Below are 27,998 nucleotides of genomic sequence, written 5' to 3'. Positions count from 1 at the left end.
GGAATACATAAAATAGCCATGTAAAAACTTCAAAAACGACAATATAGACGACAATATAGGGCGGTATATTTACATTGAAATAAAAAAATACAAATATTATTTGTTTTCAAAGACAATTTTATGATTGAACAATGTCATCTACGAGTTGAGTTGCAATGTCGTTTACCGGGTGTCATAGCATAAATAAAAATAGTTATAATTGTCCAAAGTTGCTCAACATTCTCCACTTTTGATGGCCCTCAAATCACACTCAAACATAGCCAAATATGTGTTATGAATAAAATACATGTAGCGTAACCTTCTTTGATCACAAGAAACACAGAATGGTGACAACCACTCAGTTTTAAAATACATGATTTTTTGCCTTGCCTTCTTTTTTGTTACAGACCAACATGATCATGTTGGTCTGTAGCTAATGATAACAAGTGACTCAGAGCATGTGGGAAACATAATATACTGTATTAGTCCACGACATCAGGTCAAATTGGAATTATGAAGGGTAATAATGTCAAACTCCCAACACTGAACGGCAAAGACAGAAATGAAACATTACAATAAAATGTATTTGAAAAAAATCCAAACAGAAAAACAATAGTAAGATAAATGGAAGGTGTGATATTCTACACATCATACAATACATATAGCCATTGAAAATTGTTTTGGCTGAAGTTGTAGAAAAGTAGATTACAAAAAAACAAAACCTTCCTTGAAAAAAAATTATAATTCCTCTTCCAAGTAAGAATACACACAATAGGAAAAAATTTGAATGGCTTGTTGCGCCATCTGTCCAAACCTGAAGTCATACAGTTTGGTGGCCTGACTCCCACTATAGCCTGGTCCCAGATCTTTTTGTGCTCTTGCCAACTCCATTGCAGTCATTGTCAATGAGTGACAAGGAGTTGGGAAAATAGCACAAACAGATTGGCATCAGGCAACTCCCACAACACTACAGTGTAACAATAATTTAACAATCTGAGCATATTCCATATATACGTTTGCATCATGGTAATGTTAATTAGCACTTCAATTGTCTTGGAATCTGTTAACGTATTACAGGAGACCGCTGTAGAGGAAGTCACTGAGCCAGTCAGGTATTGGTAAGGTTGCAAAATTCCAGTAACTTTGTCAAAATTCTCAACTTTTCCAGAAATCCTGGTTGGACGATTCCAGATGTCCTGCTTATTCCCTTCTGATATTGGGAATCTCCGAACACTGGGAATCTTCAAACAAGGAATTCTGGAAAGCCTGGGAGTTCGGGGAAAGTTAACGGGGGAATTTTGCAAGCCTAGGTGTTGGATGTTCTGTCCCCTGTGTGTCATCTCCTGAACTTGCGGAAGGGTCTGCTGTAAGGCTGTTGGCGTTTCTTCTCCGGAGGCTTGTTGTACATGTAGGCTGAGGGGCCCTGGTACTCCTCGTCTGGGTTCTCCTCCATCATCTGAAGCTTGGCCTCGATCGCACGAATCTTCGCACTCGTACTTTGTATGGGAGGGAGAAGAAGAGAGAGTGAGTGGGTAGGAGAGAGCAAGAGAGGGAGAGAGTGTGACTGCGAGAGAGCTATAGAGTGAGTGACTGAGTGAGTGGGGTAGTAAACAAGGGAGAGCGAGGGGGGGGGGGTGCAGCAGGAATAAAGAAAGAAAAAAAGGAAACTCTTCCTTCTCTTCCTCCACACTGACTGGTCTATGGTTGGTGAGTTTGTGTTATTGAAGTTTATGGTAAATTAAATGAAATGCACTTTCCTGAGGACTCTCCCTTCAAGGACAATTTAGCTTTTTTACAAACAAATCTCAATTTTTGATGAAAATGGCATGTTATAGAAGGTTCCAGACACTTTGGTTGTGCAATTTTCACTTGTTTTTGAGGAACTTACCCGCACCAAATATGTCCTTTTGAAATGCTCTCAGCAAGGTTCGTACAAGTCAAATTCAAGGACTTTGAAGTACTTTTTCAAGCACTAATATTTATTTTCAAGGACCATCAATTTGTAATAGTTCCTATTATGCAATTGTTTCTAGTCACCACCAGATGGCAGTATATTGCCACAACCAGATGAAAAAAAACAACTTACTATTCATCACTACCTTCCTTACAAGTTTGACTCAATATTACATTTCACTATTTATTTATTACATACATACATGAGTGGTAAGTCAGTACTGATGACGTCGACTGATTTCCTTATATGAACTGTAACTCAATATTTTAGTTCAATGTACAGGATAACAATATTAAATTGTCTTTATATTTAAATGGTCTTTATATTTCACAAAATCTTAGGTCCCACAGGCTGTCCCAACACAATGACATGAAAGTGAATTCTAACAGTGTAAAAGGCCCCTAGTTGACTCTAAAAGGTTGTATTCTAGACCCATTTGAAGAGAAACAAGTTATTCATGTGTTTGATAAGATTAAAGATTCTCTCAGGGGATCCTATTTACATTTTAAAGAACCCCACATGGGTCCGCGACCCCAAGTTTAGGAACCACTGTAATACTAACCTCTCTCCTTACTTGCTTCAATGCTTCCTTTCTCTGTGTATCTCCTTTGCGTCCTTCATTGCAGCCTCCATTCAACGTTAGCTTCTAACCTCATCCTTCTAGCCATAGCTCGCTACCAGATTATCAACAAGAGCACTTGAGCTACATAGCTAGCAAGACATCTGACTGAAATATCAGCGACTATTTACCAGATGTACACTCGTTCTCCGAGTCAGGGAGTTTTTGTTAGGGGATGTCTGTTGACACAGCCGAGTTTCCCGTAGGACAGAGAGGTGAATGAATATGCTGCTAACAAGGCAAATCCGGGGGAGCAGGCGAACATAACGAGCATACATTAATAATTTGCAATTAGAACGCAGATCAAGAAGGCTTCTGAGCGTTGATCAACACTGGGAATGCAATTATAAATGCGTAAATTATAATTAACAAAATAAAAACGTGAGTAAATGCTATTTCACAAATAAAAAGTTGCGTAAATGCCGTTTACGTGCGTTTAGCCTCTACTACATCCCTGGTTGGGTCTGGCAAAACCCCTTCATAAACGTTAATATCCTGCCAGGCAGGATTTAATCTACATTTTAGCTATCGATGTGACGTTGGGTGGTGCCTAATCAGTCAGTTCTGTACCTGCCTGGCTGAGTGGCAGTGTGGGTGGAATATCTGAGTTTGCCTGGCAACCAGAGTGCGAAACACATGAGGAAATAGAACTCTGTAGTCTGCCTGGAAATTAATTTGTAAGACCAATGCATTTTTCATATTTACATATTTGAAGTACTAACTTGAGAAAATTCTTATTTTCAAGGTGTACTTGAATTTCAGAGTGCCAAAATAAGCACCTTGTGTGAACCCTGTCTCAGTACAGTGGTGGTCTTTAGATGTAGACCACATGAAATTGTGTCATTCCGAACTTTGTCCTCAATGTTATATTCCATTTAGTTGCGACTCGAGCGATACCTCGCCGTCCATTCGAGCAGAAGGCTACACAGACAATTGAACAGCTGGACAGGAGTAACAGCTCGAGTCGCAGAAAATGGAATTCAATGTTGCGGATAAAGTTTGGAATGACAATTTCATTATACAACATCTAAAAGACCTGCATGACTATAATGACAGCATTTCTAAAAGTATTTGGGTGTTTTGGAGTATTTGTTCATGTTTTTCAAAACCCACGTACTAGACAACAAGGATGACGAAGTGAATCGCTGGTTGGGGTAAGTTTCTAAAAAATAAGTGAAATCGCAAAAATAAAGTGTCTGGAACCTTCTATAACCTGGCATTTACATCAACAATTGAGATTTTGTTGTAAAATAGAAAAGTTCTCTTTTAAAGTCCATCTTAGACATGGTTGTTTCATCAATAAATTAAAAAGTGTTGCATTTGAGCTCACGAGGGCATTTGTTTTTATAAATGCTACTTTCCACTTTTAAAAAAATGTATAAACCCACCTCAACCACACTCCAGTACTCCTGCACACTGAATACGGTACTGACACTGACCTGTATATACTGGCATTCTCGTGTTTCTTTAAATCGCATCGTAGTTCTTGTGGGGTTTTATTCGTACTTAAATGTTTTATTCTATTTTTCTATTATTATCTACACTATATACACACACACAAAAGTATGTGGACACCCCTCAAATTAGTGAATTCAGCTTTTTCATATATATATATATATATATATATATATATATATTTTTTTTTACCTTTATTTAACTAGGCAAGTCAGTTAAGAATAAATTCTTATTTACAATGACGGCATACCCCGGCCAAACCCTAACGACGCTGGGCCAATTGTGCGTCGCCCTATGGGACTCCCAGTCATGACCGGTTGTGATCCAGCCTAGAATCGAACCAGGGTCTGTAGTGACGCCTTTAGCACTGAGATGCAGTGCCATAGACTACTGCGCCCGTATTTCAGCCACACCCGTTGAAAACAAAACTAAAACGACAACAGTGGAGAGGCAAACTTGGCAGATGAGTTATGGGGTAATTAGGCTTCCTCAGCAAAGTATCTGACTAAAATAATATATTAGAGAATGAGTAATCCACCAGTATAGCACTTTAAACATTTTTAGTATAACATGTTTACCAGGTGGCCAGAGCTTACTCATGGGCTAATATTTGCCCTGAACATTATGATAGAGACATACATTTTATATTGAAAGGCCCAACAATTAGATACAGTACATTTGGAAAGTATTCAGACCCCTTGACTTTTCCCACATTTTGTTACATTACAGCCTTATTCTAAAATGGATTAAATAAAAAATGCCCCTCATCAATCTACACACAATACCCCATAATGATAAAGTGAAAACAGTTTATTTTTGCAAATGTATAAAACATTTTCTTTTAAAGTGGCCTCCATCATTCTTAAATGGAAGAAGTTTGCAACCACCAAGACACCACAGACACCTAGCCGCCTGGCCAAAGTGAGCAATTGGGTGGCCTTGGTCAGGGAGCTGACCAACAACCCGATGGAAGCCACTCAGTAAAGACGGAAGCCACTCAGTAAAAGGCACATGACAGCCCAGTGTTTGCTAAAGGACTCTCAGACCATGAGAAACAAGATTCTTTGCTCTGATGAAACCAAGATTGAACTCTTTGGCCTGAATGCCAAGCGTCATGTCTGGAAGAAACCTGTCATTGCTACGATGAAGCATGGTGGTGGCAGCATCATGCTGTGGGGATGTTTTTTAGCAGCAGAGACTGGGAGACTAGTCAGGATTGAGGGAAAGATGAACGGAGCAAAGTACAGAGAGATCCTTGATGAAAACCTGCTCCAGAGTGCTCAGGACCAAGACAACACAGGAGTGGCTTCGGGACAAGTCTCAATGTCCTTGAGTGGCCCAGCCAGAACCCAGTCTTGAACCCGATCGAAAATCTCTGGAGAGACCTGAAAATAGCTTTGCAGCGACACTCCCCATCCAACCGGACAGAGCTTGAGAGGATCTGCAGAGAAGAATGGGAGACACTCCCCAAATACAGGTGTGCCAAGCTTGTAGCGTCGTACCCAAGAAGACTCGAGGCTGTAATCGCTGCCAAAGGTGCTTCAACAAAGTACTGAGTAAAGGGTCAGAATACTTATATAAATGTGATATCAAATGTATTAAAAAAATAAATAAAAAAAATGTCAACCTGTTTTTGCTTTGTCAATATGGGGTATTGTGTGTAGATTGATGAGGGAATATCACTGTATTGTTGGGAAAGAAATTCACTGTACTGTTTTTAACACCTTGTGCACGTGGTGATTCAACTTTGAAACTTTCTCTATAAATATTTTCTTAACTCCATTTCTTGAACTGCACTGTTGGTTAAGGGCTTGTAAGTAAGCAGTTCACGGTAAGGTCTACACCGGTTGCATTCAGCGCATATGACAAATTAAATTTGATCATCACTATCTGGTTTTGATGACGAAGGTGAGGAGCGTCGCGTAACATTGTAAAATACATTGCAGTACATATTTTGCTGGTCTATCGCACGTGCTATTATGACCGATGGGAAAAACAGTGTCCGTAGTCAGCAGTAACGTCTTTTTTGTTATAATATCGCAAATGGACGTGGCAGTGTCACCATCAAGGATTCCAGCTTTTAAATACATTTAAGTTAGACTTTTAGGTGTTGATCATGAGTTCATGAGTCTAATATACACCCTAACCTGGTATATCATACTGTAATTCATAGGCTTCTAAAATAGTGTAGGGAGGGAGGGGGGGAGGGTGAGTGAACTATGAAGGGAGAGTCAGAGAGGGAGGAGGGGCAGAGAGATTGGACCGACCTGAGATTGGTTGGTAAGTCTAGTTCTGCGCTGCAGGACGGCTCCAGGCTGGCAGGACCATTCTTATCCCCTCTGAAACCCTCAAACCTCTGAAAGAGAGAGACAAAGAGAGAGACAGAGAGAGAGAGACAGAGACAGAGACAGGGAGAGACAGAGAGAGACAGAGAGAGACAGAGAGAGACAGAGAGAGACAGAGAGAGAGACAGAGAGAGAGACAGAGAGAGAGACAGAGAGAGAGAGACAGAGAGAGACAAAGAGAGAGAGAGACAGAGAGAGAGAGAGACAGAGAGAGAGAGAGAGACAGAGAGAGAGAGACAGAGAGAGAGACAGAGAGAGAGAGAGACAGAGAGAGAGAGAGACAAAGAAAGAGAGAGAGACAGAGAGAGACAAAGAGAGAGACAGAGAGAGAGAGAGAGAGACAAAGAGAGAGACAGAGAGAGAGAGAGAGAGAGACAAAGAGAGAGAGAGACAAAGAGAGAGACAAAGAGAGAGACAGAGAGAGAGAGAGAGAGACAAAGAGAGAGACAGAGAGAGAGAGAGAGAGAGACAAAGAGAGAGAGAGACAAAGAGAGAGAGCGACAAAGAGAGAGAGCGACAGAGAGACAGAGACAGAGAGACAGAGACAGAGAGAGAGAGACAGAGAGAGAGAGACAGAGAGAGAGAGACAGACAGAGAGAGAGAGACAGAGAGAGAGAGAGACAAGAGAGAGAGAGACAGAGAGAGAGAGACAGAGAGAGACAAAGAGAGAGAGAGACAAAGAGAGAGAGCGACAGAGAGAGAGAGAGAGAGAGACAGAGACAGAGACAGGGAGAGACAGGGAGAGACAGAGAGAGACAGAGAGAGACAGAGAGAGAGACAGAGAGAGAGACAGAGAGAGAGAGACAGAGAGAGACAAAGAGAGAGAGACAAAGAGAGAGAGAGACAAAGAGAGAGAGAGAGACAGAGAGAGAGAGACAGAGAGAGAGAGAGAGAGAGAGAGACAGAGAGAGAGAGACAGAGAGAGAGAGACAGAGAGAGAGAGAGAGAGACAAAGAAAGAGAGAGAGACAGAGAGAGACAAAGAGAGAGAGAGAGAGACAGAGAGACAGAGACAGAGAGACAGAGAGACAGAGACAGAGAGAGAGACAGAGAGAGAGAGACAGAGAGAGAGAGACAGAGAGAGAGAGACAGAGAGAGAGAGAGAGAGAGAGAGAGACAAAGAGAGAGAGAGACAAAGAGAGAGATCGACAGAGAGAGAGAGAGAGACAGAGAGACAGAGACAGAGAGACAGAGAGACAGAGACATAGAGAGAGAGAGAGACAGAGAGACAGAGACATAGAGAGAGAGAGAGACAGAGAGAGAGAGAGACAGAGAGAGAGAGAGACAAGAGAGAGAGAGACAGAGAGAGAGAGACAGAGAGACAAACAAACAGAGATACAAAAACAAAAGCAAGGAGAAGAACATCTGTGAGACATGTAAGTAAAGTAACATAGGACATGATGAGGTATAAGGAGAGTTTCTAGAGAATGAACTGCAACTTCCTCCCACATGGCTGGCTGCTGAGCAGAACATGAGCTGGTAACCACAGATGGAGCAGAGCTTTGGGGCCAGCTAGCTTACGGTAGGTTGCCTACAGTCGCACCATGGTTGGACCAGGTAACCAGAGCGGAGCCCGTTTAGATTACGGTTGCACCATGGAGGGACCAGGTCACTCCGTTTGTCTGCTGCTGCTTTTGGTCAAATCCCCTCACTGGCATTGTGATGCCCTTTTCTGAGGCATTGTGGGGAAGGTGAACGGCACAGCAATATAACTGTGCATTCATTCCTCTCAAAAACCGCCCCTCAGAACTTCCCCAACGTGAGTGATGCAATGTGAACCTGTAGAGAGAAGAACGAAAAAAACACATCAACATACAAGAAAAGACTCATATTAGAATTACCAGGTCTAGTAATCAGTTAGGATCAATAGGATGCATTTTTAATAAGCGGGTTCAAAATGCATCGTGTTGCTTTCTGAACCAATATGAATGGATGAATGACATTTTTCTGACATTCGTCAATTAGCCGACGCTCTTATCCTGAGAGACTTACAGTTGGTGCATCTATCTCAAAGGGATGCTTCAGGTCGGCAATGAGGCCCCTTATCTACCTCCCCAGAGACAAGAGTAACTCGTGGCATTTCTATGTCTCCGTGTGCAGTTTGAAGGAAGTTGCTAACCAGCATTTAGCGCAATTGCTAACTAGCGTCGGAGCAACGAGACTGGAAGTCCATGGTAACTGCCAGCGTGCTAGCAGATACCATAGACTTCCAGTCATTGCGCTAACGCTAGTTAGCATTGGCTCGCTGAACTACCTCCAAACTTCCTTTAGACTGGACGCAGAGATAGAAAATGGGTATCCGTGAATTCATCGGACTCTGGGGAAGTAGAGAAAGGGCCTCGCTGCCCGAATCCCAAAGCGTCCCTTTAAGATAGCTAGGTGAGACAACCACATATCAGTCATGAAAATGACTCTTCCTCAACGCAACATGGAAATAAGTATTACAATGAAAGCAAACAAACGGGCCCCTTGCTTTCTCACGCCAGAGTACTTAACAACCCACTAGTCATAATAGATGCTGAGGTCATACATTTAGGACCATGATTAGGCGTCAAACAATGACCCTCAAATACTCCCTTCCCTCCATTTTACAAGGCGTTCTATAAGAATGTATCCTATACGTTCCGGACAGGCAAGCACCAAGGGTCTATTTACTGCACGCGTGACCCGTATCACATTCCTCTCCTTAGATCATTGCCTCTTCCCTCCATTATCTCTAAGTTCACAGGTTCAAAAGGTCGGGCTCAGAGGTGAACGACTCTCAACGTTTCTGGGGAAAGGGGGGGGGGACGACATCCGTCCAGTGGTTGACGCATATCTGATGACAAAGCTGGAGATCTCCAGACAGTCGGCCTGTCCATCCCCTCGGTTAAGCCATGGTGAATTTATATTACAGAACATGGCAAAATCAAACCGCGTGCAAATCAACAGCACGAATCCTTGAATGACGAGCCAGCAGCATACCACCCTGCATACCACTGCAGGCTTGCTTCTGAAGCTAAGCAGGGTTGGTCCTGGTCAGTCCCTGGATGGGAGACCAGATGCTGCTGGAAGTGGTGTTGGAGGGCCAGTAGGAGGCACTCTTTCCTCTGGTCTAAAAAATATCCCAATGCCCCAGGGCAGTGATTGGGGACACTGCCCTGTGTAGGGTGCCGTCTTTCGGATGGGACGTTAAACGGGTGTCCTGACTCTCTGAGGTCATTAAAGATGCCATGGCACTTATCGTAAGAGTAGGGGTGTTAACCCCGGTGTCCTGGCTAAATTCCCAATCTGGCCCTCAAACCATCATGGTCACCTAATAATCCCCAGTTTACAATTGGCTCATTCATCCCCCTCCTCTCCCCTGTAACTATTCCCCAGGTCGTTGCTGCAAATGAGAACGTGTTCTCAGTCAACTTACCTGGTAAAATAACGGTAAAATAAAAAATAACGTGACCGTTACTTAAAAATGATATTTAAAATAAAAAAAATGTCATCAAAATGATTGAATCCTATTGGTGTTAATGTCACTCGATACAGAATGGCTCAGTGAGTCAGACACGGGATGTGGAAATGGACTAGACGCACACGCATCACCGGGGCCGAGCTCCCAGCCATCCAGGACCTCTAAACCAGTCGGCGGAAGGTCCTAGAAATCATCAAAGACTCCGGCCGCCCAAGTCATAGACTGTTCTCGCCGCTTCCGCACGGCAAGCGGTACCAATGCACCAAGTCTGGAACAAACAGGACCCTAAACAGCTTCTACCCCCAAGTCATAAGACTGCTAAATAGTTAGTTAAATAGTTAACCAATAGCCCGGACTATCTGTGTATTGACCCTTTTTGCACTACCTCGTTTGACACATCACATGCGCTGCTGTTACTGTTGGTCTACCCTGTTGCCTAGTCACTTTATCCCTTTCTTAGTGTCCAACAAGCTTTCTCTACCCATAACCTTGTTCTGAACACCTCCAAAACAAACGTCATGTGGTTTGGTAAGAAGAATGCCCCTCTTCCCAGGAAGGTTTATTACTACCACTGAGGGTTTAGAGTTTGAGCTAGTCACCTCATCACCTCAGCTTGAGGTAGTCACCTTGAGCTAGTCACCTCATCACCTCAGCTTGAGCTAGTCACCTCATCACCTCAGCTTGAGGTAGTCACCACATCACCTCAGCTTGAGGTAGTCACCTTGAGCTAGTCACCTCATCACCTCAGCTTGAGGTAGTCACCTCAGCTCGAGGTAGTCACCTCATCACCTCAGCTCGAGGTAGTCACCTCATCACCTCAGCTCGAGGTAGTCACCTCATCACCTCAGCTCGAGGTAGTCACCTCAGCTCGAGGTAGTCACCTCATCACCTCAGCTCGAGGTAGTCACCTCATCACCTCAGCTCGAGGTAGTCACCTCATCACCTCAGCTCGAGGTAGTCACCTCATCACCTCAGCTCGAGGTAGTCACCTCATCACCTCAGCTCGAGGTAGTCACCTCATCACCTCAGCTCGAGGTAGTCACCTCATCACCTCAGCTCGAGGTAGTCACCTCATCACCTCAGCTCGAGGTAGTCACCTCATCACCTCAGCTCGAGGTAGTCACCTCATCACCTCAGCTCGAGGTAGTCACCTCATCACCTCAGCTCGAGGTAGTCACCTCATCACCTCAGCTCGAGGTAGTCACCTCATCACCTCAGCTCGAGGTAGTCACCTCATCACCTCAGCTCGAGGTAGTCACCTCATCACCTCAGCTCGAGGTAGTCACCTCATCACCTCAGCTCGAGGTAGTCACCTCATCACCTCAGCTCGAGGTAGTCACCTCATCACCTCAGCTCGAGGTAGTCACCTCATCACCTCAGCTCGAGGTAGTCACCTCATCACCTCAGCTCGAGGTAGTCACCTCATCACCTCAGCTCGAGGTAGTCACCTCATCACCTCAGCTCGAGGTAGTCACCTCATCACCTCAGCTCGAGGTAGTCACCTCATCACCTCAGCTCGAGGTAGTCACCTCATCACCTCAGCTCGAGGTAGTCACCTCATCACCTCAGCTCGAGGTAGTCACCTCATCACCTCAGCTCGAGGTAGTCACCTCATCACCTCAGCTCGAGGTAGTCACCTCATCACCTCAGCTCGAGGTAGTCACCTCATCACCTCAGCTCGAGGTAGTCACCTCATCACCTCAGCTCGAGGTAGTCACCTCATCACCTCAGCTCGAGGTAGTCACCTCATCACCTCAGCTCGAGGTAGTCACCTCATCACCTCAGCTCGAGGTAGTCACCTCATCACCTCAGCTCGAGGTAGTCACCTCATCACCTCAGCTCGAGGTAGTCATCTCATCACCTCAGCTTGAGGAAGTCACCTCATCACCTCAGCTTGAGGAAGTCACCTCATCACCTCAGCTTGAGGAAGTCACCTCATCACCTCAGCTTGATGTAGTCAACTTGAGGTAGTCACCTCATACAAGTACTTGGGAGTATGGCTAGACGGTACACTGTCCTTCTCTCAGCACATATCCAAGCTGCAGGCTAAAGTTAAATCTAGACTTGGTTTCCTCTATCGTAATTGCTCCTCTTTCACCCCAGCTGCCAAACTAACCCTGATTCAGATGACCATCCTACCCATGCTAGATTACGGAGACATCATTTATAGATGTCGAGCAGCTAGATGTTCTTTACCATTCGGCCATCAGATTTGCCACCAAGCTCCTTATAGGACACATCACTGTACTCTATACTCCTCTGTAAACTGGTCATCTCTGTATACCTGTCGCAAGACCCACTGGTTGATGCATATTTATAAAACACTCTTAGGCCTCACTCCCCCCGATCTGAGAAATGTACTGCAGCCCTCATCCTCCACATACAACACCCGTTCTGCCAGTCACATTGTGTTCAAGGTCCCCAAAGCACACACATCCCTGGGTCGCTCGTCTTTTCAGTTCGCTGCAGCTAGCGACTGGAACGAGCTGCAACAAACACTCAAACTGGACCGTTTTATCTCAATCTCTTCATTCAAAGACTCAATCATGGACACTCTTACTGGCAGTTGTGGCTGCTTTGCGTGATGTATTGTTCTCTACCTTCTTGCCCTTTGTGCTGTTGTCTGTGCCCAATAATGTTTGTACCATGTTGTGTTGCTACCATGCTGTGTTGTCAGGTGTTGATGCCTTGCTATGTTGTCGTCTAGGTCTCTCTTTATGATGTGTTGTCAGGTGTTGATGCCTTGCTATGTTGTCGTCTAGGTCTCTCTTTATGTAGTGTTGTCTCTCATCGTGATGTGTGTTTTGTCCTATATTTATATGTTATTTATTTATCTTATTTTTTAATCCCAGCCCCCGTCCCCACAGGAGGTCTTTTGCCTTTTGGTAGGTCGTCATTGTAAATAAGAATTTGTTCTTAACTGACTTTTCTAGTTAAATAAAGGTAAAAATCCCTATATGTATATATCTAGCTCAATTACCTCATACCCCTGCACATCAACTCTGTACTGGTATCCCATGTATATAGCCAAGTTATCGTTACGCGTTGTGTATTTATCTATTTCTGTCTTTCTGCATTGTTGGGGAGTAAGCATTTCATGGTTAGTCTACACCTATGGGTTTACGAAGGCATGTGCCAAATAAAATGTGATTTGTTATTCTTGATCTGTCTTATGTGGGGAGCATGTCATGAACCTTGAGAGGGGTGGGGGGGGGGGGTCTGGAACCAGTTGTCCGCTGCTTGTTATTGTCAAAGGAGGGCTGCACTGCTAACCTTGACCTGAACCTGGTGTCTCATTCCCCTCAGGGGAGAGTGGGGGGACAGGGGGTGTACAGGAGGGGCGTGATTCGGTCCCATACAGGATTTCCTTAGTCCATACGGCAGCTGCCTATTGTTAGGGACAGACCAGGGTTGCTGGAGTCCAAGAGATCTCCCCACTGACTGGAGCACTGTCCTCTCCAGTCCCACACTCCTGCCTTTCTGCTACTGTTCTACACTCGTACCATGTCCATGTGTGGCCTGTACACCATGCTGCCATTTTGTTGTACCCAACAACACTCACACACACCACTGAGCAGACCACAGGCAAACACAGTGCTGTATGCAGGACACTTAGGTTAAGGCTGGCCTTTTTGCCCTAAGAGAGGGACACACAATGAATCACAGGCCATGCTGTCTGTCTGTCTTTCTGTCCGTGTTTGTCCGTGTTTGTCCGTGTGTGTCCGTGTGTGTGTGTGTGTCCGTGTTTGTCCGTGTGTGTCCGTGTGTGTGTGTGTGTGTGTGTGTAAAAGGCGAGAGCTTTAACCGGGTGACATTTACCTTTACCTGTGCGTGTGCCCAGCGCACCACCAGCTTCTTGGACAGGGCCAGCTTCCCATTCAGACAATGGATCGCCCTCTCAGCCTCCTGGAGACGGGAAAAAGGGGTTTGATCCTCATGAAAAAAACAATTTCACCATGAAAAACGAGGCCAGTATCACTACATTGTAGTCATTTAGCAAACACTTATCAAAGAGCTCTTATACAAATCAATATTATTTATCATAAAGTGATAACAGAGACAGTAACGACTGATGGATGGATCACCCAGTCCGTGGGGCTCTAGTGGTGTGTGTGTTTGCGTGTGTATGAGACTAATAAATACACACTTCCTCTGAATAACACCCCAGGGACAGCCTCCCATCACACTTGAGACACTCACAGTGAATAAGAGATCTTTATCTCAGCTTTGGTGGAGCCCTGAAGAGCCCTATGAAGTTTGAGACAATATCTTCACGGGGAGAGATGGGAAACGGTTGGCTATACTGTATCTTTTGTCTATGCTGTGTATAGCTTTTGACTTGCCCTAACTTTTCACTTTTGTGAGTTAATTGCCAATGCACATTTATACAATGCACTTATCTTTACCAATAAGCTGATAACTACTTCATTTGGGAAACATTTACTTACAACGACTGTGAAATGTGGTCGTCTCGACTAGCCGTCTTCAGATGAACGCACTATTAAGTCGCTCTGGATAAGAGCGTCTGCTAAATGACTCAAATGTAAATTCATATGAAGCAGAGACTGTCTTTTCTTGGAATTGAAAGATGTGAAATGGCTGGTGGGGTGTCGCACCTCTTTGGTGTGGAAGTTAACAAAGCAGTATCCTCGGGGCTGGCCCTCCAACGGTCCGGACTTGTGGAACAAGAAGTCAAATTGTTTCACCTTCCCAAACTTCTCCAGAAGCTTCACCAGGTGATACCTGTAGAGGAAACACACACACTTATACTGAGACTCACTCCAGCGCGTTTGATCTGCTGTGACAACGTAAAATCAATGTATTTTGTCGTTTCTGTATTTGATTTGCTTGGATAAACTCAGTCACGTATTACTTTGAAATAACATTTAGTGGACATGTGTAATCTCCAAACACATTTGATTCATATAAAGACTAAATTGAATTCCAGTAGAATCGGTTGAAACAAATCATTACGAAAATGTCTCTTTCAATACAGGCCGGGTCTTTCAACGCCAGACTTCCACCATCAACTAAGACGACTCATAACATAAATTAGCTAACATTCCTTTGTCACGGACAGTCCAACCTATTCATAAAACATCATATAGCATGACTCTATTTGCCTTCCCTGTCACCTGCTCCTGATTAGAATGACCGGTCTCTTACACCTTTTTAGCCGCAGTAAATCTTTCATCCACACAATACAGAGGATACAGCGGCAGGACAATGAGAGAAAAAAAAAAGAAAAAGAGGAAGCCTGAATTCAAGAAAAACATTCGCTACTGTACAGTGCACGGCTGCGTGCGGCTAGCTGCCGTAACTGCCTTGGCCTGTTAGCCTACAATAGTCGTGGGAAATTGAACACGTCCACCTTCCACTCAGAAGGTTATTAGCATTCGGATTCATTGTCACTAACATCCAGGATCCATTATAAAAATATATTAATTGCTTGACCGTCTGACTCTTGAGGTGGTCTCGACTATAGCCTCATTGCCCTGTTAACAAGTGTTAAACTATGAAGAGTTCCTTACAGTAGTACATACTGTACTGGCCCGGCCTTGTACCAATCAATAGATGAATTTGTCATGACCATGGCTAACAGCTGCACCAGTGATTCAGAGGGAACTTGAGGTTATACCTCCCGACACAAGACTCAATATGTTGGCATAAGATTCAAGCCTACACTCATTCCACACACTGTGAAGTTCAAGTAGAAGTGATTACGAGAGTTCTCTCACACGCCATCTACCGTATAACCGAGAGAGAAGTTGGGACAACAGTAAAGGAGATATATTTAGTCCACGCTGTAATGGGGGGGGGGGGGGGGGGGGGGGGCAGTCTGAACAAGAAGCAGCCAATTTCATATTTCCATGTCGACGGTCTGTATTGGTGGGCAGCCTAGCATGCAGTCTGTGCGTAGGAGAGTGCATTCTCTCTGTTGTCCGAGCCAACTATCACTGTCCGTGAACGCCAAAAGCCTATGCTGCATGCTACCATTTCAGGGAGTTATCAGAAGAACATCAACAGTGTAGACTGGGCATGACCAGATGAATAGAAATGCTACCTAGTCATAGGGTCACAATATACAGTACCAGTCAAAAGTTTGGACACACCTACTCATTTAAGGGTTTTTCATTTTTTAATAGGGAAGACATTAAAACTATGAAACAACACATATGGAATCATGTAGTAACCAAAAAAGTGTTAACATCAAAAATATATTTGAGATTCTTCAAGGTAGCCACCCTTGGCCTTGATGACAACTTTGCACCCTCTTGGCATTCTCTCAACCAGCTTCATGAGGTAGTCACCTGGAATGCATTTCAATTAACAGGTGTGCCTTGTTCAAAGTTAATTTGGGGAATTTCTTTCCTTCTTAATGCGCTTGAGCCAATCAGTTGTGTTGTGACAACGTAGGGGAGGTATACAGAAGATAGCCCTACTTGGTAAAAGACCAAGTCCATATTATGGCAAGAACAGCACAAATAAGCAAAGAGAAATGACAGTCAATCATTAAGACATGAAGGTCACAGACAATGCGGAACATTTCAAAAACTTTTAAAAGTTTCTTCACGTGCGGTCGCAAAAACCATCAAGCGCTATGATGAAACGGGCTCTCATGAGGACCGCCACAGGAAAGGAAGACCCGGAGTTACCTCTGCTGCAGAGGACAAGTTCATTGGAGTTACCAGCCTCAGAAATTGCAGCCCAAATAAATGCTTCACAGAGTTCAAGTAACAGACACATCTCAACATCAACTGTTCAGAGGAGACTGTGTGAATTAGACCTTCATGGTCAAATTGCTGCAAAGAAACCACTACTAAAGGACACCAATAATAAGAAGAGACTTGCTTGGGCCAAGAAACATGAGCAATGGACATTAGATTGGTGGAAATCTGTCCATTGTTTCACAAAGACACAACCGCTGTGTCTTTGTGAGATCCAGAGTAGGTGAACAGATGATCTCCGCATGTGTGGTTCCCACCGTGAAGCATGGAGGAGGTGGTGTGATGGTGCTTTGCTGGTGACACTGTCTGATTTATTTAGAATTCAGAGCACACTTAACCAGCATGGCTCCCACAGCATTCTGCAGCGATAAGCCTTCCCATCTGGTTTGCACTTAGTGAGACTATCATTTGTTTTTCAACAGAACAATGACCAACACACCTCCAAGCTGTGTAAGGGCTATTTGATCAAGAAGGAGTGTGATGGAGTGCTGCATCAGATGACCTGGCCTCCACAATCACCCGACCTCAACCCAATTGAGATGGTTTGGGATGAGTTGGATCGCAAAGTGAATGGAAAAGCAGCCAACAAGGGCCCAGCATGTGGGAACTCCTTTAAGACTGCTGGAAAAGCAATCCAGGTGAAGCTGGTTGAGAGAATGCCAAGAGTGTGCAAAGCGGTGATCAGGGCAAAGGGTGGCTACTTTGAAGAATCTCTTATATATTTTGATTGGTTTAACACTTTTTTGGTTACTACATGATTCCATATGTGTTTTGCTGTCTTTGCTATTATTCTACAATGAGGAACATATTAAAAAATTAAGAAAAACCCTTGAATGAGTGGGTGTGTCCAAACTTTTGACTGGTACTGTAACTTTTGCCTACATTCATTATCTCTTATGGAATTATAAAACGGGTAGTGGTTGTGTCATAGTCATCACAGGTACGTTGGAAGCATGACATGCAGCTACATTGGCTGACATTGAATTCCACATAATGCAATAGAGCCTCAGGTCAGGCAATAGTCTAGGTCTAACCAGTATTTAGCCACTGTGCTTCTACACCTGCAATGCTTGCTGTTTGGGGTTTTAGGCTGGGTTTCTGTACAGCACTTTGAGATATCAGCTGATGTAAGAAGGGCTATATAAATACATTTGATTTGATATTTATTGATCTCAAGCTAAGGTCAGATACAACACAAAATGTTTCCTATGGAAGACTAATCACTTAGTTTAAAGAAATAGCTACATTATTTCAAAATGTAAAACAATTAGAATGTGAATGTCCCTTGGTAGCCCATGTTACGTAAATAAATGTAAAAAAAACATGGGTGAGCCTTTATTTTTTTTCTCCCCGGAGTGACTGCCTGGGAATTGTGTTGTGTACAAGTAGCCTAACAGAGATGCTTGTTGCTTTCATACATTTGTCCAGCAGTTATTTTTAAATCGTGGAAAGGTATGTAGCCCAGGAGCAGGAGTTGTGGGAGTACTAGGGATCCCGGGTTACGTCCCAAATGGCACCCTATTCCCTATACAGTGCACTACTTTTGACCAAAGCCCTATGGGGCCTGGTCAAAATTAGTGGACTACATAGGGTATAGGATGTTATTGTGGGTACACCCATGGACTGGATGTATTAATGTCTTTCCTTGGCCTCCCAGGAGCTTTCTCTACAAGCAGAATTTCTCACTTTCCCAGACTCCACCCTCTGCAGGCTGGAATGGAGTGTCTTCCTGCGACCTGCTGCTGGCACAGATTGAGGAATTGATAGTGGGCTGATACACCGGGAAGGACCACGGGAGGGGACGGGACCACGTCTGGCCTGTAACAGACCACAATGCACTTCTCCTGGGTGTTGTAAAACGTGCCGGCCGGCAGGAGATTGAGGAGGGGAGCTAAGGGTTGGTGAGGGGAGGAGTGATCTCCTTGCTCGAGGGGGTTCTTCTGTGAAAGCATGAACCCGAGCCAAGCTGGACATCTGTTAAATAACCAGGCAGTGAAGCGAACCAGCACCTACAGTTCCTCCATCTATTTGAGGACTGAGTCAGGGAGGAACTGAATGCTCTCTGAATATGGCGACCACTCTCAAATTGGGCACCAGAGAGAGACAGACAGAGAGAAAGTAAGAGACCAAGAGAAAGAGACCGTTTGCCTGGTCCGTTTGCCTGGTCCAACATCTGACATGACCCAGAGGCCATGTTTTATGGTCTATAATCTCACATGAACATGAGGTAAAGGAGGCAGTCTTCCAAAGCAGGTCTTTCCTGGTAAAGGATAAGTTAAAGAGGGCAGTGAATTCTCCCAGCCAGGTCTTTCCTCCCATCCTTTTCTACCTTTCCTCTTCTACCTCCATGCGTTGGGTGGAGCCGTGTTATAGGGCTGTGATGGTCATGGAATTTTGGATGACGTTTATTGGTCAGACAAAAAAACGCGGTCACCGTAACAACCATTAGAATAGCAACAAAAATAATAATACACAGGCGAGAGCTGCTAAGTGACACGAGCCTACCAGACAAGCTAAACTACCACTATGCTCGCTTCGAGGCAAATAACACTGAAACATGCACGAGAGCACCAGCTGTTTCGAAAGACTGTGATCACCCTCTCCGCAGCCGATGTGAGTAAGACCTTTAAACAGGTCAACATTCACAAGGCCGCGGGGCCAGACGGTTTTACAAGGACGTGTACTGCGAGCATGCGCTGACCAACTAGCAAGTGTCTTCACTGACATTTTCAACCTCTCCCTGTCCGAGTCTTGTAATACCAACATGTTTTAAGCAGACCACCATAGTGCCTGTGCCCATGAACACTAAGCTAACCTGCCTAAACGACTACCGACCCGTAGCACTCACGTCTGTAGCCATGAAGTGCTTCGAAAGGCTGGTCATGGCTCACATCAACACCATTATCCCAGAAACCCTAGACCCATTCCAATTTGCATACCGCCCCAACAGATCCACAGATGATGCAATCTCTATTGCATTCCACACTGCCCTTTCCCACTTGAACAAAAGCAACACCTATGTGAGAATGCTATTCATTGACTACAGCTCAGCGTTCAACACCATAGTCCCCTCAAAGCTCATCAATAAGCTAAGGACCCTGGGACTAAACACCTCTCTCTGCAACTGGATCCTGGACTTCCTGATGTGATCAAGACAAAGGACATGATTGCGAACTACAGGAAAGAGAGGACCGAGCACTCCCCCATTCTCATCGACGGGGCTGCAGTGGAGCAGGTTGAGAGCGTCAAGTTCCTCGGTGTTCACATCACCAACAAACTAACATGGTCCAAGCTAGAGGTTGACCGATTATGATTTTTCAGCGCCGATACCGATTATTGGAGGACCAAAAAAAGCCGGTACCGATTAATCGGACGATTTTTATATATATATATATATATATATTTTACAAAATTTTTTTTGTATAATGACAATTACAACAATACTGAATGAACACTTTTATTTTAACTTAATATAATACATCAATAAAATCAATTTAGTCTCAAATAAACATGTTCAATTTGGTTTAAATAATGCAAAAACAAAGTGTTGGATAAGAAAGTAAAAGTGCAATATGTGCCATGTAAAAAGCTAACGTTTAAGTTCCTTGCTAAGAACATGAGAACATATGAAAGCTGGTGGTTCCTTTGAACATGAGTCTTCAATATTCCCAGGTAAGAAGTTTTAGGTTGTAGTTATTATAGGACTATTTCTCTCTATACCATTTGTATTTCATATACCTTTGACTATTGGATGTTCTAATAGGTACTTTAGTATTGCCACCTTGAAGCATTGCGAAGAGCTGCTGGCAAAACGCACGAAAGTGCTGTTTGAATGAATGCTTACAAGCATGCTGGTGCCTACCATCGCTCAGTCAGACTGCTCTATCAAATCATAGACTTAATTATAACATAATAACACACAGAAATACGAGCCTTAGGTCATTAACATGGCCGAATCCGGACACTATCATCTCGAAAACAAAACGTTTATTCTTTCAGTGACATACGGAACCGTTCTGTATTTTATCTAACGGGTGGCATCCATAAGTCTAAATGTTGCTGTTACATTGCACAACCTGCAATGTTATGTCATAATTACGTAAAATTCTGGCAAATTAGTTCACAACGAGCCAGGCGGCCCAAACTGTTGCATATACCCTGACTCTGCGTGCAATGAACGCAAGAGAAGTGACACTATTTCCCTCGTTTAATATTGCCTGCTAACATGAATTTCTTTTAACTAAATATGCAGGTTTAAAAATATATACTTCTGTGTATTGATTTTAAGAAAGGCATTGATGTTTATGGTTAGGTACATTCGTGCAACGATTGTGCTTTTTTCCGCAAATGCGCGTTGTTAAATCATCCCCCGTTTGGCGAAGTTGGCTGTCTTTGTTAGGAAGAAATAGTCTTCACAGTTCGCAACGAGCCAGGCGGCCCAAACTGCTGCATATACCCTGACTCTGTTGCACAGAACGTAAGAGAAGTGTGACAATTTCCCTAGTTAAAATAAATTCATGTTAGCAGGCAAAATTAACTAAATATGCAGGTTTAAAAATATATACTTGTGTATTCATTTTAAGAAAGGCATTGATGTTTATGGTTAGGTACATTGGTGCAACGACAGTGCTTTTTTTGCGAATGCGCTTGTTAAATCACCCGTTTGGCGAAGTAGGCTGTGATTCAATGATACATTAACAGGCACCGCATCGATTATATGCAACGCAGGACAAGCTAAAAAAACTAGTAATATTATCAACCATGTGTAGTTAACTAGTGATTATGTTAAGATTGATTGTTTTTTTATAACATACGTTTAATGCTAGCTAGCACCTTACCTTGGCTCCTTGCTGCACTCGCATAACAGGTAGTCAGCCTGCCATGCAGTCTCCTCGTGGAGTGCAATGTAATCGGCCATGATCGGTGTCCAAAAATGCCGATTACCGATTGTTATTGAAACTTGAAATCGGCCATTCTGATTAATCGGTCGACCTCTAGTCCAAGCACACCACGACAGTCGTGAAGAGGGCACGACGAAACCTATACCCTCTCAGGAGACTGAAAAGATGTGGCATGGGTCCTCTGATCCTCAAAAGGTTAGCATCACTGCCTGGTATGGCAACTGCTCAGCCTCCGACCGCAAGGCACTACAGAGGGTAGTGTGTACTGCCCAGTACATCACTGGGGCCAAGCTTCCTGCCATCCAGGACCTCTATACCAGGCGGTGTCAGAGGTCGGCCCTAAAAATTGTCAAAGCCTCCAGCCACCTTAGTCATAGACTGTTCTCTCTGCTAACGCACAGCAAGCGGTGCTGGAGCACCAAGTCTAGGTACAAGAGGCTTGTAAACAGCTTCAACCCCCAAGCCATAAGACTCCTGAACATCTAATCAAATGGCTAACCAGACTATATGCATTGCCCCCCCCCCCCCTCTTTTACACCGCTGCTACTCTCTGTTGTTACCATCTATGCATAGTCACATTAATAACTCTACCTACATGTACATATTACCTCAACTAACCGGTGCCCCCGCACATTGACTCTGTACCGGTACCCCCCTGTATATAGTCCCGCTATTGTTATTTTACTGCTGCTCTTTGATTACTTGTTACTTTTATTTCTTATCCGTATTTCTTTTAAAACTGCATTGTTGGTTAAGGGGCTCGTAAGGAAGCATTTCACTGTAAGGTCTACAGCTGTTGTATTCAACGCATGTGACTAATAAAAATTGATTTTTAAGATGCACATTTTCTCCTCTCCTGACTGCATGTGCTGCTGCAGAGAGGGGACATTGCCTAGGCAGATATTCCCAAACTGGTGTACGCATACTCACGTCGGGGGTACACCCCAAAAAAATGTTCCTTCACATTTTCAAACAGTCCATTTATATTTTCCAATGGGGCTATACATTTGGGTAAGGTTTTTTTTCTTGCCTGAGTAGCCTCGTTTCACTGACCCCCAAAAAATTACACCATCTAGTGTTCAGCAAAATAACAACACAATGTCAAATACAGGTAGTCTAGTCAAATAATTAACATCCAATCACATTAACCATTACTCTCTCGTGGGAATTCCACTAACGGTCTGTATATAGCCAAACGTAGCTGCTGCTCATGTTGGTGTCGGTACTGATGGCGCATAGTGGAGTGGTAACGTGTGTGCAATCAGTTGCTCCCGACGCCACTTGGGTACACTGCTGCATCCACCGAGAGGCTCTTGCTGCCAAGGGAACGCCTGACAGCTTGAAAGACGTTTTGGACACTACAGTGAAAATGGTTCACTTTGTTAAAGCAAGACCCCTGAACCCTTGTGTATTTTCTGCATTATGCAAAGCTATGGGCAGCGAATATGTAACGCTTTCACAACATACAGAAGTGCGCTAGTTATCAAGGGGCAAAGTATTGACACGTTTTTCTTTTTAATTGAGAGACGAGCTTAAAGTTCTCTTTACTGACTATAATTTTCACTTGTCTGACCACATGCATGATGACCAGTTTCTCACACGACTGGCCTATCTGGGTGATGTTTTTTCCTCGCTTGAATGATCTGAATCTAGGATTACAGTGACTCTCTGCAACTATATTCAATGTGCCGGACAAAATTGAGGCTATGATAAAGAAGTTGGAGCTCTTCTCTGTCTGCATTAACAAGGACAACACACAGGTCTTTCCATCATTGTATGATTTTTTTGTGTGCAAATTAACTCAAGCTACAGACAATGTCAAATGTGATATAGCGAAGCACCTGAGTGAGTTGGGCACGCAATTACAAACAACGGATTCGTTATCCCTTTCTTGCCCTAACCTCCAGTCCACTTATCGATATCTGAACAAGAGAGCCTCATCGAAATTGCAACAAGCGGTTCTGTGAAAGTTGAATTCAAAATCAGAAGCCACTGCCAGATTTATGGATTGGGCTGCGCTCAGAGTATCCTGCCTTGGCAAATCGTGCTGTTAAGACACTGATGCCCTTTGCAACCACGTACCTATGTGAGAGTGGATTTTCAGCCCTCACTAGCATGAAATTAAATACAGGCACAGACTGTATGTGTAAAATTATTTAAGACTGAGACTCTCTCCAATACAACCCGACATTGCAGAGTTATGTGCATCCTTTCAAGCACACCCTTCTCATTAACCTGTGGTGAGTTACTCACAAGTTGATGAACAAATAAGGTTTCATATGTAAGATGGTTAAATAAAGAGCAAAATTATTGATTATTATTATTAGATTATTATTTGTGCCCTGGTCCTATAAGAGCTCTTTGTCACCTCCCACGAGCTGGGTTGTGACAAAAACTCACACTCATTATGTTTAATAAATATGTTGTATAGTGTGTGTGGCAGGCTTACAATGATTGCAAAAAACAACATTTGGGAGTGCACTGACCCTGGTGCTAGAGGGGGTACGCAGCTGGAGGTTGAATGTTTGAAGGGGTACGGGACTAAAAAAAAGTTTGGGAACCACTGAAACAGAACATTTGTTTGCTACAACACCTTGCTTGTCTCAGCAAGGAGCAACAAAGTCTCATCGTGTTGTTAAGTCCATGTTACTGTAGAGTCTGTTACAGCAGAAACGGACTCAACCGCACAAATGCCCAGCCAATTCCTTCTTCGGTCAGCTGTTTTATCCACATTTGTTATTTTAACGGTTATTTTATTTTCATGACGGTCTTCATCCATAATTGTCAGTTACACAGTTATACGGTAATTGTGCCAACTCTAGCCATGTGTGTGTGGTGTGTGTGTGTGTGTGTGTGTGTGTGTGTGGGAGATGTGCCTGGGCAGGCGGGTCGAGCAGGCGCGTTGGGGTGTTGCCTCCTTCGCTAAAGACACACTCTTGAAACACAGTCAGGCTGGTGTTTGTCTAACGACAGCCTGTGCCTGAGACTGGTGCACAACATGTTTCGTAAGATATCACATCTGCTGCTATAAGAGCTCAGCTGCCTCTTCAAAAACAAATGTGCCAAAGTGTTGATTCTGCTCCCTGAGATATGGGGAAGGTAGCAAAAGCATTCCCAGATGAAATGCAGCCTATATCATTCAAAGAATCATTCACAGAATCCAGACTGTGACCTCGGAATTATGCATTTTTCAACGAGCTAAACTCCGATGATCTCCCAACTTCAGTTGAGCTTTTCTACCACTCGTAGTTTCTCCAAGAGAAGGAAAAAAACGGGGAATTTAGCAATCGCTCAGCTTTGTCCCGAGACTGAATTCTTCCAGAGATCTGCAGGGCATGAGATCATGACTGATGATGGTGCTGAGGATCTGACATCATTAAGACCTGAGGATTAATTAGCATGGAAAATAACGAGAAAATAAAGGATTCTTGGCTGAGAGAGACAGAGAGAAAAACACAGAGAGAGCGTTAGAGGGACGAGAGAAAGAGAGCGCGAGAGGGACGATAGAAAGAGAGCGCGAAAGGGACAAGAGACAGGGAGAAAGTAGCCTAGTAGCAGTTGTAGAAACCGTGTGGTCGTGTTAAAAGGGAATCTTCCAGTTTGGACTTCTCCTTAGAGAAATGAGTGATCAATGGCTCCTGATGGTGCAGCAAGCAGTGAGTCTAAGACTTTGTCCCAAATGGCCCCCTAGTCCCTATATATTGCAATACTTTTTTTTACCAGGACCTATCTCCTCTTCAACACCACAATCAATCTCTCTGACAGAGACTACACATTAGCGGAAAAACTAAGAAATTACAGCAGAGATTTTTACCTCATCTCCATTACTCACTTATTTGATCTCCTGGCTCGCTGTAAAAAGAAAAAGAACAAGGTGACTGTAGCTGAATACTGACCCTCACTCAGAAAACAAGAACAGAACTCTCTACAGTGCTGCCTGCCTGCATGTCACTTTACAGAGAGGAGGGCCCTGAAGTAGGTCGTGCTACAGCAAACACTTGGAGCACGTGAACTAATTCATCTTACCAATCACCACCCTGTGGGCATATTTTGTTGTTTTCCTTATACCCCATGTAGTGCACTACTTTTGACCAGAGCCCTATGGGAATAGGGTGCCATTTGGGATGCACCCCAGGTTATTTAAAGGAAAACAGAGGGTAGAGGGGAAGGAAATGCCTGTCTAGACACCAGCCCCAGCAAGCTGTACATTTTCCAGGAGCCCACCAGCCAATCCCAACCTGTGCTGCCCTCCACCCCACTCCTTCTTCTGAAGCAAAAAGAGCAGCCAGCAAGCTACAGGTTGACAGAGTAAACACGCCAGGTGAGTGAGAAATGATGGCAGCCCTTCAGCAGAACAGGCCGCCATGCCCGAGTGCCTCTCTTTCACACGCCCAACGTTGTCTGCTCATTCTCCTGCCCTCACAGACACACGGCTAATCAATCATACGGGCCAGTCACGGCGGTTGCTCCGCTGGGCTGCTGCTGCATTGCCTCCCTGGCAGGGAAGAGCGAGCGCCCCACCTCCCAGTCAGGGGCGGAGAGAGTAAAAGTTGCCCATAACAACTAGCCTCGTACAACCGGCCTGATCTCGCAAGCTCACATAAATGATTCGTATCTGTGTAGCAGGCTGGTGAGATTAGGCTGGTTGTACGAGGCTACCTTACCACTGGTTCAGGGTTAAATACATGTTTAATCTACCTGATGGTTAAGGCAAGGATTTGAGAGTAGGGCGATCTGATCCTAGAGCTGTGGTTAGGGACAAATTCTACCTCGAGGTTCATGGACCAAGGGGATTCACTCACTCTGTGATTTTAGGATCGATGTTCCCGATCCACAGGCGATGGCCTTCGTGTGACGAGCTTTCTGAAATGATAGAGGCATTCTCCACGGTCTCCACGGCCAGCTGTGCTGTCGTGGGTTTCTTGCTTTCTGAAATGATAGTGACATCATCGTCTGCCGTCTCCACCGCAGAAGGTGTACGTTTCTTGCTTTCGGAAACGATAGTGACATCATTGTCTGCCGTCTCCACTGCAGAAGGTGTAGTTTTCTTGCTTTCTGAAACTACGGTGACATCCTGGTCCTCCACGGCTGATGGTGTGGCTTCCTTCCCTTCTGAAATGGTAGGAGGACTCTCCGCTGTCTCTACTGCAGACCGAATAGGTTTCTCGCGTTCTGTAACAATGGGGGAACTCTCCGCCGTCTCCACTGCAGACTCCATGGGTCTCCTGAGAGAGAAAGAGAGAGATAGGCTTTGGGAGTGTGCCCGTCGGCAAAATAATGTGGCCCACAACTTGATTAAATACTGATAAACCCTTATGAAAATGAAAACATCAAGTAGCCTAGCTAGCTAATCACAGGTCCTATTTTTGTGATCATACGTTTCACTGCGTTCACTGTTCAGACAGAAACATTAACTAGCCATCAGACTGTTAAATAGTCACCACTAGCCAGCCTCAGCCCAGTACCCTTCCCTGAACTTTAGTCACTGTTACTAGCCTGCTACCACCTGGTACTCAACCCTGCTGCCCTATGTACATAGTCATTGAACACTGGTCACTTTAATAATGTTAACATACTGTTTTACCCACTTCATGTGTATATACTGAATGCTAGTAACAGCTCATGTTATATAACTGCTGTTGTACACCTTTTCAATTCATATACGTTACTGTCCATAATGTCTATACACACCATGATATGCATCTATATTTATATCCCAGACTATGACATGCATTGCTCGTTCTAATATTTCTGGACTCCTTCTTTTTGGGAATTTGCGTGTATTGTATTGTAGGTATTACTGCACTGTTGGAGCTAGGAACATAAGCATTTCGCTACACCCGCAAAATATGTGTACGCGACCAATACAATTTGATTTAGCTAGCTAGTTTACGTTAACAGCAATCCAGTTAACTATCATTGGCAATGGATCTAGTTAGATGACTAAAGATACACCACCAGGAAATAAATATATATATAATATATATATATATGAATTGTTTGTTTTGTGTTTCTGTTCACCTTGCAACATGGATTTGTCAATGCCAAGAGCCCTCGACACGGACGGGTGTCAAGCTTTGCTAACGAAGTAAGCTAGCTATTATGCTAGAACTAAGTGTCTGTATCAAACGTTTAATTTACCTTGTTCGGTAGAAACTTTGTCTGACGGTGAACGGCTCAACGTTAAGGGATTACTATATCAACAAAACGTCAATAGAATTCTATAATTTAGTTAAAATACCTTAGTACACAAAGCTCCGGTGAGCTAGCTACTAGCCGCAAGATAGCAAAAACAAAGGCGCCTTTGAATGACGTCTTACACAATCTCGCCCAAAAAGAGCACACACATTGATGACACCCAAAACATATTATTTGAATTAATATGAGGAATAACGCAAGCGTCGGCTCCAGGTATTGCTGCTTTCAAGACAACTGAGTATTCGTGAAATCAGTATTCATGACGTCAGTGATATTTTAGTCGGAACTAAGAAACTCTGAAATGTCCGACTTGCTAACTGGTTGTAGGTGTACACGTGCCGCGTTCAACGAATCAGCAAGTCGGATATTTCCGAG

General features: G+C 44.0%; 1 protein-coding gene across 4 annotated transcripts; it reads right to left on the bottom strand.

Annotated features, from left to right (window-relative positions):
- Positions 1-49: 49 nt before the first annotated feature.
- Positions 50-27,900, bottom strand: LOC129818832 (probable RNA-binding protein 18). Of its 4 annotated transcripts, none has more exons than XM_055875092.1 (6): positions 27,667-27,900; positions 26,228-26,650; positions 14,413-14,539; positions 13,616-13,702; positions 6,275-6,363; positions 50-1,475 (listed from the first exon to the last, which is right to left on the bottom strand). In XM_055875092.1, the coding sequence occupies exons 2-6, from the start codon at positions 26,641-26,643 to the stop codon at positions 1,316-1,318; spliced, it is 879 nt and encodes a 292-aa protein (XP_055731067.1). In that variant the 5' UTR covers positions 26,644-26,650; positions 27,667-27,900; the 3' UTR covers positions 50-1,315. The 4 variants fall into 4 exon arrangements, with proteins under 4 accessions (XP_055731067.1, XP_055731066.1, XP_055731069.1 ...); XM_055875091.1 differs by having other exon boundaries at positions 27,567-27,899; XM_055875094.1 differs by having other exon boundaries at positions 13,622-13,702; positions 27,567-27,899.
- Positions 27,901-27,998: the final 98 nt, after the last annotated feature.

Source organism: Salvelinus fontinalis, chromosome 21 (genome assembly GCF_029448725.1).
Source record: "Salvelinus fontinalis isolate EN_2023a chromosome 21, ASM2944872v1, whole genome shotgun sequence".
Lineage (NCBI taxonomy): Eukaryota > Metazoa > Chordata > Actinopteri > Salmoniformes > Salmonidae > Salvelinus > Salvelinus fontinalis.
Note: the sequence above shows the minus strand (reverse complement) of the source record. Positions and strands in the feature narration are given on the sequence as shown.

Coding starts and splice junctions, on each gene's coding strand:
- LOC129818832 (XM_055875092.1), bottom strand. CDS start 26,643: ATGGAGTCTGCAGTGGAGACGGCGGAGAGTTCCCCCATTGTTACAGAA. Junction 14,540..26,227: donor ATCGATCCTAAAATCACAGA/GTGAGTGAATCC, acceptor TTTCCTCTACAG/GTATCACCTGGTGAAGCTTC. Junction 6,364..13,615: donor GGGCACACGCACAGGTAAAG/GTAAATGTCACC, acceptor TCTCTCTTTCAG/AGGTTTGAGGGTTTCAGAGG.